Source organism: Coregonus clupeaformis, unplaced genomic scaffold, assembly GCF_020615455.1.
Source record: "Coregonus clupeaformis isolate EN_2021a unplaced genomic scaffold, ASM2061545v1 scaf0159, whole genome shotgun sequence".
In the NCBI taxonomy this organism is placed as follows: domain Eukaryota; kingdom Metazoa; phylum Chordata; class Actinopteri; order Salmoniformes; family Salmonidae; genus Coregonus; species Coregonus clupeaformis.
The window spans coordinates 114,224-128,344 of record NW_025533614.1 but is presented as its reverse complement, the minus strand read 5'-3'; the positions used below and the strand labels follow the sequence as shown (position 1 = coordinate 128,344).

Sequence of the window (14,121 nt, the reverse complement as noted above, 5' to 3'; positions counted from 1 at the left end):
AGTCCTGCTGGTCAGCTGGTAGATCATGAAGGGTGCTGCCATTAGTAGGCCATAAAAGAGACCAAGCACATGTTTCATACAATAAAAGGGACCAGTCATGTACTGTAGCAGAGTCGTGGACTGAACTTCACTGGTAAGACTCATGCAAGATAAGAAAGGGTGAAACGGAGGGATAAGAAAAGGTGGGCTATACACATGTGGGAGATTTGACACAGAGACAGAAATGATTATGTAGTGATGTGGACTGAAGAGGGCTTGAGGGGATTCTAACCTGAGGTGTCATCCCATGACAGAGGTACAGAATGGGGACATTGTCGGTGTCCGGCCCCTGGTCCAGACACAGGTCAGTCTTCAGAGAGTTCTTCAGCTGAGGGAGGAAATGAACACAAAGGGAGTCATAATTTGATATGTCACTCAATCGGCTAGTTCAGGGAAAGGTTAGCTGTGTGACAGAGAATTGATGAGACCTTGAGATGATTCAAATATTCCTGCTATCACAGCGCCCTATTCAATCAAACCAGAGAGCAGGTTTCCAGTATAACTTCAAAACAACACAGAGGGAACACTTTTCTGTTCTTTGCAGAACAACATGACATAGAACATAAATGGGACTTGTAATCCAAACATGAAGCCTTGTGTTTGCACAGTTATTTCAATCTGTCGCAGTATTTCTTTTAAAGATCTAATCAACAGGTTTGTGTGAGGAGAGAGGAGGTACTCTGGAGACTGGGATGGGTGGCTGGGCAGATTTAATGTGTTTGCCTTTGCTGTGCGTGAGGACAGGATTAGGTACAGACATGACATTACAAGGACACAGCCAGAGACTGTGCCTGTCAACTCCCCACTGGCACAGGATATGTCTCATTCCGTCAGCTGGTCATTAAAAAGCCAGGGAGCACATAAAATACTCTTCAGGGACTGTACATGATGGAATAAAGTCTGACAGACAACGTATAAAAATGTCACTCAGGTTCCATGAAGTGAAAAAATAATAACGTGCAAGGTTCATGTATGAGTGAATAAAACCTGGGGCTGCTTGTCAGTGTGGTGTGTAGCATGACCTTTGACCTCAAATGCTATTCTGAACACAGTCTGCATTCTGGATAATGAATTCTCCGACAAAAATGATTGACAAGTTCATGAAATGCACCTAGCAAATGCAGAGTAATGAGGACATGCTATTTTTGAACCCATTTACTCCTTGAGTTAATTTTAATATGGCTGACCTATTTTCCTCTCTGTATCTTTCTACCTTTCATAATAATATGGAAATACAGAGAAGGAAACCAACCATAAAATGAAGACCGTACTCCAATGAGACCGCTTTTTGGGTGTGTCACTGTAGATCCAGGCATATTGCACTGATGCACTGTGGCCACACAGAAATAAAGCTGTTTGTGTTGAACATGAATTGCTAATATAAATACTGCCAGCGTGCCCTCATGGCCAGAATACAAATTCAGAAACATTTGTCTAGCATTGCTGAGAATTCCATTTGGCCACACAGGCAGATCTCTGTGAGAGGAGGTGACATAAAACACGCACTGCTCACCAGCCCCACCACTGCACAGCAATATGTGCATACTCAATGGTATACCCTCATAAATACACATTTCACTGTTTCTTACATCAGCGTGCACAATGCTCTGGTCGTGTGTGCATAGACTACACAATAGACAACCTTTTATACACTGAGTATACCAAACAATATTGAGTTGTACCCCACCTTTTGCCCTCAGAACAGCCTCAATTCACCGGGGCATGGCCTCTACAAGGTGTCGAAAGCGTTCCACCGGGATGTTGGCCCATGTTGACTCCAATGCTTCCCACAGTTGTGTCAAGTTGGCTGGATGTCCTTTGGGTGGTGGACCATTCTTTATAAACACGGGAAACTGTTGAGCGTCAAAAACCCAGCAGTGTTGCAGTTCTTGACACAAACCGGTGCGCCTGGCACCTACAACCATACCCCGTTCAAAGGCACTTAAATATTTTGTCTTGCCCATTCATCCACTGAATGGCACACATACACAATCCGTCTCAATTGTCTCACAATCTACACTGATTGAAGTGGATTAAACAAATGACATCAATAAGGGATCATAGCTTTCACCTGGATTCACCTGGTCAGTCTATGTCATGGAAAGAGCAGGTTCTTAATGTTTTGTATACTCAGTGTAAGTGCATACTACACAATGGTTTGTCCTTTACTGTATGTGTGTGTAAACAATAGACTTTACTCTATGTGCATACACAATGAACAGATTCCTCTGAGTAGAATGGAAAAATAAATCTTTAGCACTTGGGCAGGTCTGTGTACTGTATAATCTCCAGCAAGTCTTCTGTCTTCTCCCAGAGTCTGAGTTCCTGCACCTTTTCCACATCATGCCCACATTGCCCAGGCTTTAGCGTGCCAACCCTGGCACTGCACACAAGGACTGAGGCTACGGTAGGCATGTCCACGTGTTTTAGAGCCAAGCTGCCACAGAAATGCATCTCTCTGTGAAATGAATGTGTTCCTAACTGCAGTCATCCAAATCGTAACTCAATGGATTATGATTATTTGTTCAGGCATGGACCGCATGGTTTATTCTGTGGAGGCTTTACTTTACATAGTATTACCATTTTTGCAGAGGGCATGCTGCTTACCACTCCATATGCAATGGTGTCTATGTATATCCTCATCTCTGGGTAGATGTTGACCAGGTACCACCGAAACGTCTTACACTGGAGCTTCTTCCTCAGGGCCTTCCTCTCAGAGATATCTCCAATGTCTATCCCGGAGTCCTGCACACACACGCACATACAGCCATGCAAACACAGAGATAAATAGTTTGACAGTGATTGCTGTAAAGATACAAATGCATTAAGATATCATGCATAGGAAAGGGCGTATGTGCCAAGCTCTTAGGTGGAAAGGCGAATCAGATTCCCAGTTTCCCTGATTTCAGAGAGGCAAGACTCACTGAGGAATACTTATCGTCCGTTTCAATGTGCCATAACTCCTGAGAGCCCTTCATGTTCCCTGTATAAAGAACCACAGGACTAAGTGACTGAGTTTAACATCATCTGCCATTTCCTCTGAGTGCTCACGCTGCCACAGTCACGCTTTGGCCCAGCCTTCCTTCTGCAGCAAGCTGCCGCTCTTGTCCACTCTACCCTAATTATCTTAATTGCTGCCTCGCTGACAAACTTAAAAGCTGAAGCAGACCTGATAGATTCAACATCAACTGCAATGGAGGCAACTTGCAGCCTACTGAGATATGATAAATGGAGGCAACTTGCAGCCTACTGAGATATGATAAATGGACTACCGAGAGTATAATAGACAATAACAACAGCTGTGACGTGAAATGAAGTAGGTTTATAATACGTTTGGACAAAATAAATTCACGAGGCTATTCCTGATGCCAAATTTCCCTCCAAGCTAGTTGAGTAGAATTGCAGAACTCAGTGTATCGATTTCAATTTAGAGATTTGCCTGCTGATGCTCATCTATTTGCTCATCTATTTCAAATGAGTTTTTACATAATTGTGAGTATTGAGTGCAAATAGGAACGGTATTAAGCATCTAATCAACTCAGCCTTTGTACTAAGAAACACTAGGCATCTCTGCTAATGTTTTACAACATCTACATGTTATATATCTACATGTCAATGCCATATCAAATCGGGATTTACAAAAATAGTTTTAGTAACCGTTCTTTTCACAATACAGGTGTAGGATCTTAATTTGAGCAGTTCACTACAGCAGGAAAATAATACTGCTGCAACAGGACATTTGAATTATTATGTGTATTATAATGAATGGACATTTTTGTAGGGGTTGATACATTTTTCATAAGGGACTATCAAGTCTGACATTTCAAAGTGGAATTTACAAACTTCAGAAGCCTTTTTAAACCTCAAATACTCTACAAGTTTAAAATGTCCTGCATTGTAGGAAAGTTCTCCTGCAACAGGGTGATCAAATTAAGATCCTAAACCTCTACACTAACGTACTACACTATACATCACACTTTATTTAATATTAATATTCCCCACCCTGACCACTTGCCCACCCTCCAGTAGACATGGTTCAGTAGACATGGTCCAGTTGGCAGCTAACAGACTCTTACCTCCTGGGGGATGTTCCAGGCCATGTAGACATGGCTCTTAAACTCGTCCATCCAGACCTCCGCCACCCTCAAGGCGTTCCGTCTAACGTGAGACGTCAGGTCCTCAGTGTAGGGCTTGTGGGCACGCTCTATATGGGCAATACGGGCACAGGGCAGGACTTCCACACTGCCCCCACACTGCCATACCTGGTATTACACATAAAAGACAGAGGGAAAAACTTGGTTAATCATCAGTCGTGCTAAAATCATGTTTCCGGACAGGAAAAGACCCAGAGCAGATCTAGAGCTCCAGAGGGTGCTCCAGGAGAAAGACTCACATCTGAAGCCTCTTACTCTGAGGCTGACAGGGCTACATGAGCTCCACTCCTCTCTACTTTATCCAAAAAGCCTGTCAGATCAAGCCAGGAACAGGGAAACCTGGAGACTGCAGGGAAACAGTGACCTCTCTTTGGTCCAGATAACATCTCACAGTACTGATGGTGCCAGAAGCCTCATCAAAAAGGAGCACCATGTCTTCACTGACATCTGACATGCTATGTCTGACTTAGTGGTCTAACAGTTTTAATTGCTGATGTGAGATGACATTTGGAGTCCCAGTGCCTTATGCTTAATGTCATGATTAATGGCTGCTAGGAGAGCAAGAGAGAGAGAGAGTGAGAGAGAGAGCGAGAGAGAGAGAGACAGCAAAGAGCGAGAGAGCGAGAGAGTGAGAAAGAGAGGAAGAGGAAGAGAGAGAGAGTGTGTGAGAGAATGAGAATGAGAAAAAGAATACAGAGTATGTCAGTAACGAAATTCCTACAGTATGGCCATTACATTTACATTTATGTCATTTAGCAGACGCTCTTATCCAGAGCGACTTACAGTTAGTGAATACATATTTTTTTATACTGGCCCCCCGTGGGAATCGAACCCACAACCCTGGCGTTGCAAACACCATGCTCTATCAACTGAGCTACATCCCATATCTCCTGTTCTTTCTTAGATGTAGTGTAATGCTGTGATTCACTATGTTGTGATAAAACTGTCTGCTCTTTGTCCCCCGTGGCTCTGTGTATCTGTGCTCTACCTGCTTTTATCTCTCCACTCTGGCCCTGAAGAGCTCATAGCCTCCAGTCAGGAGTCTCTCTTCTCATCTTGACTCCCTCCACAGCACAGCAGTAACTGACATCTAACCGGGCTCCAACGGGCTAACATTCCATCCTGAGAATTCCTGCACACCGACATTCATTCCACATCTCCTCTTGTCAGGTTCATCGCGCAATCATTCACTTCAAAGCTCTGATGTAGTTCCAGAGTTTCTGGAGAGGTAATGCTCATTCCATAATGTTATCATTTCCTCCATTGCTGCCCACAGCACAGAACACTGCCTGAACTGGCATCGAGAGTAGATCCGCCCCTGCTGTCTGCAAGGAGTTTACCTTCCTCTGTCTATCTATAGCACTCAGGGACAGCCACAGAAAGCTCTTTGGTAGCCATGAAGTGCTTTGAAAGGCTGGTCATGGCTCACATCAACACCATCATCCTGGAAACCCTAGACCCACTCCAATTCGCATACCACCCCAACAGATCCACAGATGACGCAATCTCAATCGCACTCCACACTGCCCTTTCCCACCTGGACAAAAGGAACACCTATGTGAGAATGCTGGTCATTGACTACAGCTCATCGTTCAACACCATAGTGCCCACAAAGCTCATTACTAAGCTAAGGACCCTGGGACTAAACACCTCCCTCTGCAACTGGATCCTGCTTCCCCCTAGGTGGTAAGGGTAGGCAACAACACATCTGCCACGCTGATCCTCAACACAGGGGCCCCTCAGGGGTGCATGCTTAGTCCCCTCCTGTACTCCCTGTTCACCGTGGCCAAGCACGACTCCAACACCATCATTAAGTTTGCTGACAACACAACAGTGGTAGGCCTGATCACCGACAACGACGGGACAGTCTATAGGGAGGAGGTCAGAGACCTGGCAGTGTGCAAGACAAAGGAGCTGATTGTGGACTACAGGGCTGAACATGCCAAGAGAGGGTCGAGAGTTAAGTTCCTTGGTGTCCACATTACCAACAAACTATCATGGTCCAAACACACCAAGACAGTCGTGAAGAGGGCACGACAACATCTTTTCCCCCTCAGGAGACTGAAAAGATTTGGCATGGGCCCCAGATCCTCAAAAAGTTATACAGCTGCACCATCGAGTGCATCCTGACCGGTTGCATCACTGCCTGGTATGGCAACTGCTCGGCATCCGACTGTAAGGCGCTACAGAGGGTAGTGCGTATGGCCCAGTACATCACTGGGGACAAGCTTCCTGCCATCCAGGACCTATATACTAGGCGGTGTCAGAGGAAGGCCCAAAAAATTGTCAAAGTCACCCAAGTCATAGACTGTTCTCTCTGCTACCGCACGGCAAGCGGTACCGGAGCGCCAAGTCTAGGTCCAAAAGGCTCCTTAACAGCTTCTACCCCCAAGCCATAAGACTGCTGAACAATTATGAAATGGCCACCCGGACTATTTACATTGACCCCCCCCTTTGATTTTACACTGCTGCTACTCGCTATTCATTATCAACGCATAGTCACTTTACCCCTACCTACATGTACAAATTACCTCGACTAACCTGTTCTCCCGCACATTGACTCGGTACCGGTACCCCCTGTATATAACCTTGGTATTGTTATTTTATTGTGTTACTTATTAGATTTTTTACTTTAGTTTATTTAGTAAATATTTTCTTAACTCTATTTCTTGAACTGCATTGTTGGTTAAGGGCTTGTAAGTAACCATTTCATGGTAAGGTCTACAACTGTTGTACTCGGCGCATCAGACAAATACAATTTGATTTGATTTGACACACAGACAGACCCAGAAAAAGAAACAAGCGCACACAGAACAACACACATTTACAGACCACAACAGTCAGACTACAGTGTTATAGGAGTGATACAACTCAATGACGCAAGTCCTGTAATTGATGATGTCTGTGACTGCTGTGCTGTGATCTACTTCCAAGGATGAGGCACTCTGTCACATTCTCTCACAGAGGCGTTCAGTCTTGCTTTCCAGAGTCTCCTCCTCTCCTCTGTTTGCTGTACTCATTTCTCCATGGCAAACTAACCAACTGGCTATGTCAACAACCACAGTCCTGCTGCCCCATCTGGAGTTCCTGCTAAACAAACTGAAGGGGCAAAACAGGCATCTGTGAATATGTCACGTATGTCAATATCTTCCCCTGACCTGAGTGAATTGGTGTTAACAAAGTCACGTATGTCAATATTTTCCCCTGACCTGAGTGAACTGGTGTTAACACACTACAGACAGAGAACAGACAGAACTCTTCATCAGTCTTTGATTGGAGAGGTGCAGTATAGGTCCTCAAGTCCTCAAGACCATCAAACTGCTCTCATCATCATGATCATCATCCTCATCATCATCATCCTCCGATCTTCTCAGCCCTTATGGCATGGGGCAGAGTATGGACACGCCAGATACAGACAGAGGATGACCTCAGACAGACAGATGACAGACACATGACTTCAGTGCACCTTCTGCAGGAAAACCATTTCACAACCCACTCATTCTCTCTCCCACATGTCAAGAAGAAATGTCATGTTACAGGAGCTGTGTATACCAAGCATCACTGAACATGTGTTATGACATAGTCTTCCAGCCATTAGCGTATTGCGTCAACATTGTGAATAGCATAACATACTCCGTACAAGTGGCTTTGGAATCTATGGAATATTTCCTGCCTACAATAACTAATATAGTAAAACAGTCTCAAAGCCTATGGAGCTTAACATTAATAAAAAGTATATCATTTTTTGACCTGACATTTTCAGTCAATTACTTGTGTGACACATAGGCTACATTAATATTCATTCTGCACAGTACGTGTCAATTTTCCATGCAGTCTGCAAATACATTTGCAGTTCCAGCAAGTACTTATCAACCAGAGATACCTGTTGCAGAACATAGGTGCATGCCATGTCTCCTGTTTATACACAACATGATTGTATTGTATACAGAATATAGGGATAGGATAGGGATAGGATATGAATCAGTCTAAAGCTAGTTATGGTTTATTATGAACATTTTCATGCTTTCCATATATACCAATTGGGTTTTTCATAAACATTCTTGTAGAGCGTATAACATTTGCATAACTGATGTATAAGCTTCTTCACAGTGTTCAATGATTCCAATTTCTCCATCAAAACTGCTTGGCAGACTTACAGTCACAATGGCTGCATCTCCAAAATGTGAAGGTGTTATGAAAGAATATGTATTCAACGCCATACAATCTCACTAGGGTTGAATAGCGGGAACCTGGTTACCGGTAAATGATAATAAATTATTTACATGAACAGCATGGCGTGAAATGGAACTGTTAAATTATATGCGATGTCTATACCTGGTTTCTCTACGGCCTCTGCATGATGAATCAACGTTCAGGGTGGGGACAGACCATCTCACAATGCATGTAGACCTATCATCTCATCATGGTGACTTTTTTTCTTGTGACAGGTTGGCCTACATTTGCTGCAGCATAGCCTATGCTACAGTAATATAAAGACCGAATGCACATCTAATTTATACATCTCCATCTGGCTTCAAATTGCATCCAAAATACAGTAGATAATTCTGTTCTAGATAGATATATAGCCCTATATACAGTGGGGAGAACAAGTATTTGATACACTGCCGATTTTGCAGGTTTTCCTACTTACAAAGCATGTAGAGGTCTGTAATTTTTATCATAGGTACACTTCAACTGTGAGAGACGGAATCTAAAACAAAAATCCAGAAAATCACATTGTATGATTTTTAAGTAATTAATTTGCATTTTATTGCATGACATAAGTATTTGATACATCAGAAAAGCAGAACTTAATATTTGGTACAGAAACCTTTGTTTGCAATTACAGAGATCATACGTTTCCTGTAGGTCTTGACCAGGTTTGCACACACTGCAGCAGGGATTTTGGCCCACTCCTCCATACAGACCTTCTCCAGATCCTTCAGGTTTTGGGGCTGTCGCTGGGCAATATGGACTTTCAGCTCCCTCCAAAGATTTTCTATTGGGTTCAGGTCTGGAGACTGGCTAGGCCACTCCAGGTCCTTGAGATGCTTCTTACGGAGCCACTCCTTAGTTGCCCTGGCTGTGTGTTTCGGGTCGTTGTCATGCTGGAAGACCCAGCCACGACCCATCTTCAATGCTCTTACTGAGGGAAGGAGGTTGTTGGCCAAGATCTCGCGATACATGGCCCCATCCATCCTCCCCTCAATACGGTGCAGTCATCCTGTCCCCTTTGCAGAAAAGCATCCCCAAACAATGATGTTTCCACCTCCATGCTTCACGGTTGGGATGGTGTTCTTGGGGTTGTACTCATCCTTCTTCTTCCTCCAAACACGGCGAGTGGAGTTTAGACCAAAAAGCTCTATTTTTGTCTCATCAGACCACATGACCTTCTCCCATTCCTCCTCTGGATCATCCAGATGGTCATTGGCAAACTTCAGACGGGCCTGGACATGCGCTGGCTTGAGCAGGGGGACCTTGTGTGTGCTGCAGGATTTTAATCCATGACGGTGTAGTGTGTTACTAATGGTTTTCTTTGAGGCTGTGGTCCCAGCTCTCTTCAGGTCATTGACCAGGTCCTGCCGTGTAGTTCTGGGCTGATCCCTCACCTTCCTCATGATCATTGATGCCCCACGAGGTGAGATCTTGCATGGAGCCCCAGACCGAGGGTGATTGACCGTCATCTTGAACTTTTTCCATTTTCTAATAATTGCGCCAACAGTTGTTGCCTTCTCACCAAGCTGCTTGCCTATTGTCCTGTAGCCCATCCCAGCCTTGTGCAGGTCTACAATTTTATCCCTGATGTCCTTACATAGCTCTCTGGTCTTGGCCATTGTGGAGAGGTTGGAGTCTGTTTGATTGAGTGTGTGGACAGGTGTCTTTTATACAGGTAATGAGTTCAAACAGGTGCAGTTAATACAGGTAATGAGTGGAGAACAGGAGGGCTTCTTAAAGAAAAACTAACAGGTCTGTGAGAGCCGGAATTCTGGTTGGTAGGTGATCAAATACTTATGTCATGCAATAAAATGCAAATGAATTACTTACAAATCATACAATGTGATTTTCTGGATTTTTGTTTTAGATTCCGTCTCTCACAGTTGAAGTGTACCTATGATAAAAAATTACAGACCTCTACATGCTTTGTAAGTAGGAAAACCTGCAAAATCGGCAGTGTATCAAATACTTGTTCTCCCCACTGTTTATATATACACAGTACCAGTCAAAAGTTTGGACACACCTACTCATTCCAGTTTTTTTAAATATTTTTACTATTTTATACATTGTAAAATAATAGTGAAGACATCAAAACAGGCCGGTGGTTCCTGGTCCCCTAGCTGATGCTGTCCCCCACGACTACTCCCGTCTCCGGTGCTCAAGGTCACCAGTTCACTCATCATTACACACACCTACCATCATCATTACGCGCACCTGCACTTAATTATGGGACTCACCTGGACTCCATCATGTCATTGATTACCTCCCCTATGTCTGTCACTCCCTCAGGTTCATTCCCCAGTCAGCATTCATGTTATGTTTCTCATGTCCAGACGCTGTTCTTGTTTTGTTCTATGTTTATTTATTATTAAACCCTTACCCTGTACTTGCTTCTCGTCTCCCAGCGTCTGCGTTACATTATAATGCTTTTGAATGACACTTCCTGTTTTGGCGGGAAATACCGGTTTACCCGGGAGAAAAGTGATTTATTCTCAGGATGGAAAATACCGGGAAAATAATTAACCCTAATTCTCACCCTCTAGCACAACAAAGTAAATCTCTGCTTTGTGTTTTATTACCGAATTAGACTTGAGGGATTATCTTTCAGAAATATATTTTAGATTTGGCCGTTTTTCATCAGAAAGGACATAAACATGTTGTGCCCTCTAGCTCCAACAACACATTCCCTAGCAACACATTCTGCAAACTAAAGCAACACACAAGGGACAGTTATGTTAAAACTCTGACACATACAATAAATAAATGAACACTATTCACTGTAAATGCCATTCACATGACATTTCATGATCCTTGTATATTTTCTTCCAGTGACAGAATGTGAAGATGGTGCAGCTGTCACCCTGATACACCCAGGACATCCTCCTACAGATTAAGCGCAAGCCTGGACCAGAGAGGTCCCCTGCGCTGTGCAGCAGTGTTGGCTTCGTGTGTGAGTATCTCTGTGAGTGTCCCTTAGTGCTGTTCTGGTGTCAGCCAGAGTGTGTGCAGGCAGGTGGGCTGCAGGAAGGATCAATATACTGCAGCAGACCAGCCCTGCTGGAGCTCAGTGGAGTTGCTGATCTGGGGCCAGTGCCAGGGTCTCTATGGGCTCCAGTCCTGCAGCTCTCAGTTCACTTCATCACCTTCTGTCAGACCGTCTCCCATCAGTCCCACACAGCCAGGACACAGAACAGGGCTGCAGGCTACGCCACATTAACCCTACAACCAGGGACCAGGGGTCACTTCCTATAGGACTGTCCAGCTAAAGACCCCAGCCATTAAAACAGCACGGGGCACAAGCAGCATATCCGGAGGCACAGATTTCCTTTGTCTCTATTTTTAGAGGTAGAGTTAACTGAAATTATTCATCAACTACTTGTACATAACGGTATGCAGGACACTGATGTATTATGTAGGTGATAGAATCACCAATGTTTTCAGCAGAAAGCAATCAGCGGGGCCATTATCAAGCCCCAAATCCTAAAAGCATTTTTTTTGAGGAAAATGACTTACGGGACTAATCTCCTCCTCTTTCCTAAAGAGTGGCTGATGATTACATCTCTGTCATTACCGAGGATGGATATTTCCCCACGTTGGCATCACATGGTAAGCCCTCTCTCTCTCTGTCTCTGTCTGTTGCTGCACTGTAATCTACAGAGTACAGCTGGAGGAAGACTGTGTTTGTCCCCTGTCTCTGGGTATTATTGTTGGAGTTGATTGCTGTATTAGTGGCGGTATATGTACAGTGAGTGTAACAGGGTTATTATTAGACCTCCCTGGGGAAGTCGTGCCTCCTCTGGCCCATCTGCTCATTGTACTGCTGAGATCACACTGACTCTGCCTCGGAGACAGACTTGATGCAGGGGAATGGACCGTCACTCACACATACAGGGGATATATTTGACTGGAGGTACAGTGGCTTGCGAAAGTATTCACCCCCCTTGGCATTTTTCATATTTTGTTGCCTAACAACCTGGAATTAAAATTGATTTTTTTAGGGTTTGTATAATTTGATTTACTCAACATGCCTACCACTTTGAAGATGAAAAATGTGTTTTATTGTGAAACAAACAAGAAATAAGACAAAAAAACAGAACTTGAGCGTGCATAACTATTCACCCCCCCAAAGTCAATACTTTGTAGATCCACCTTTTGCAGTAATTACAGCTGCAATTCTTTTGGGGTATGTCTCTATAAGCTTGGCACATCTAGCCACTGGGATTTTTGCCCATTATTCAAGGCAAAACTGCTCCAGCTCCTTCAAGTTGGATGGGTTCCGCTGGTGTACAGCAATCTTTAAGTAATACCACAGATTCTCAATTGGATTGAGGTCTGGGCTTTGACTAGGCCATTCCAAGACATTTAAATGTTTCCTCTTAAACCACTTGAGTGTTGCTTTAGCAGTATGCCTAGGGTCATTGTCCTGCTGGGAGGTGAACCTCCGTCCCAGTCTCAAATCTCTGGAAGACTGAAACAGGTTTACCTCAAGAATTTCCCTGTATTTAGCGCCATCCATCATTCCTTCAATTCTGACCAGTTTCCCAGTCCCTGCCGATGAAAAACATCCCCACAGGATGATGCTGCCACCACCATGCTTCACTGTGGGGATGGTGTTCTCGGGGTGATGAGAGGTGTTGGGTTTGCGCCAGACATAGGGTTTTCCTTGATGGCCAAAAAGCTCAATTTTAGTCTCATCTGACCAGAGTACCTTCTTCCATATGTTTGGGAAGTCTCCCACATGGCTTTTGGTGAACACCAAACGTGTTTGCTTATTTTTTTCTTTAAGCAATGGCTTTTTTCTGGCCACTCTTCCGTAGAGCCCAGCTCTGTGGCATGTACTGCTTAAAGTGGTCCTATGGACAGATACTCTAACCTCCGCTGTGGAGCTTTGCAGCTCCTTCAGGGTTATCTTTGGGCTCTTTGTTGCCTCTCCTTACCTGGTCCGTGAGTTTTGGTGGGCGGCCCTCTCTTGGCAGGTTTGTTATGGTGCCATATTCTTTCCATTTTTTAATAATGGATTTAATGGTGCTCCGTGGGATGTTCAAAGTTTCTGATATTTTTTTATAACCCAACCCTGATCTGTACTTCTCCACAACTTTGTCCCTGACCTGTTTGGAGAGCTCCTTGGTCTTCATGGTGCCGCTTGCTTGTTGGTGCCCCTTGTTTAGTGGTGTTGCAGACTCTGGGGCCTTTTAGAACAGGTGTATATATACTGAGATCATGTGACAGATCATGTGACACTTAGATTGCACACAGGTGGACTTTATTTAACTAATTATGTGACTTCTGAAGGTAATTGGTTGCACCAGATCTTATTTAGGGGCTTCATAGCAAAGGGGGTGAATACATATGCACACACCATTTTTCCGTTATTTATTTTTTAGAATTTTTTGAAACAAGTTATTTATTTCACTTCACCAATTTGGACTATTTTGTGTATGTGCATTACATGAAATCCAAATAAAATCAATTTAAATTACAGGTTGTAATGCAACAAAATAGGAAAAACACCAAGGGGGATGAATACTTTTACAAGGCACTGTATGCTCGACAGTCTGGAAATATGACTATAATATAACTGGCTCAACCCAAAGCAGTCTTTGAAGTGTATAAAAGGTGTTGATTTAAACCGGACATATCTTTCTTTGCTAGGAAATAAGGGGACCTTTAAAGTCTGAAATATAAAAAATATAAATGAGTTTGGGGTGGTATA

The 14,121-nt window shown here is 43.8% G+C and overlaps 1 protein-coding gene across 1 annotated transcript in view; it reads right to left on the bottom strand.

Annotated features, from left to right (window-relative positions):
* The window catches only part of LOC121555727 (polypeptide N-acetylgalactosaminyltransferase 18), a 102,845-nt gene that overhangs the window by 33,978 nt on the left and 54,746 nt on the right, over positions 1-14,121 (bottom strand). Inside the window, exons 7-9 of the mRNA XM_045213827.1 lie at positions 4,116-4,301; positions 2,647-2,784; positions 272-367 (exon numbers count right to left, since the gene is read on the bottom strand). Of these exons, the coding sequence (XP_045069762.1) occupies positions 272-367; positions 2,647-2,784; positions 4,116-4,301 (420 nt within the window). The remainder of the gene's footprint in view (positions 1-271; positions 368-2,646; positions 2,785-4,115; positions 4,302-14,121) is intronic.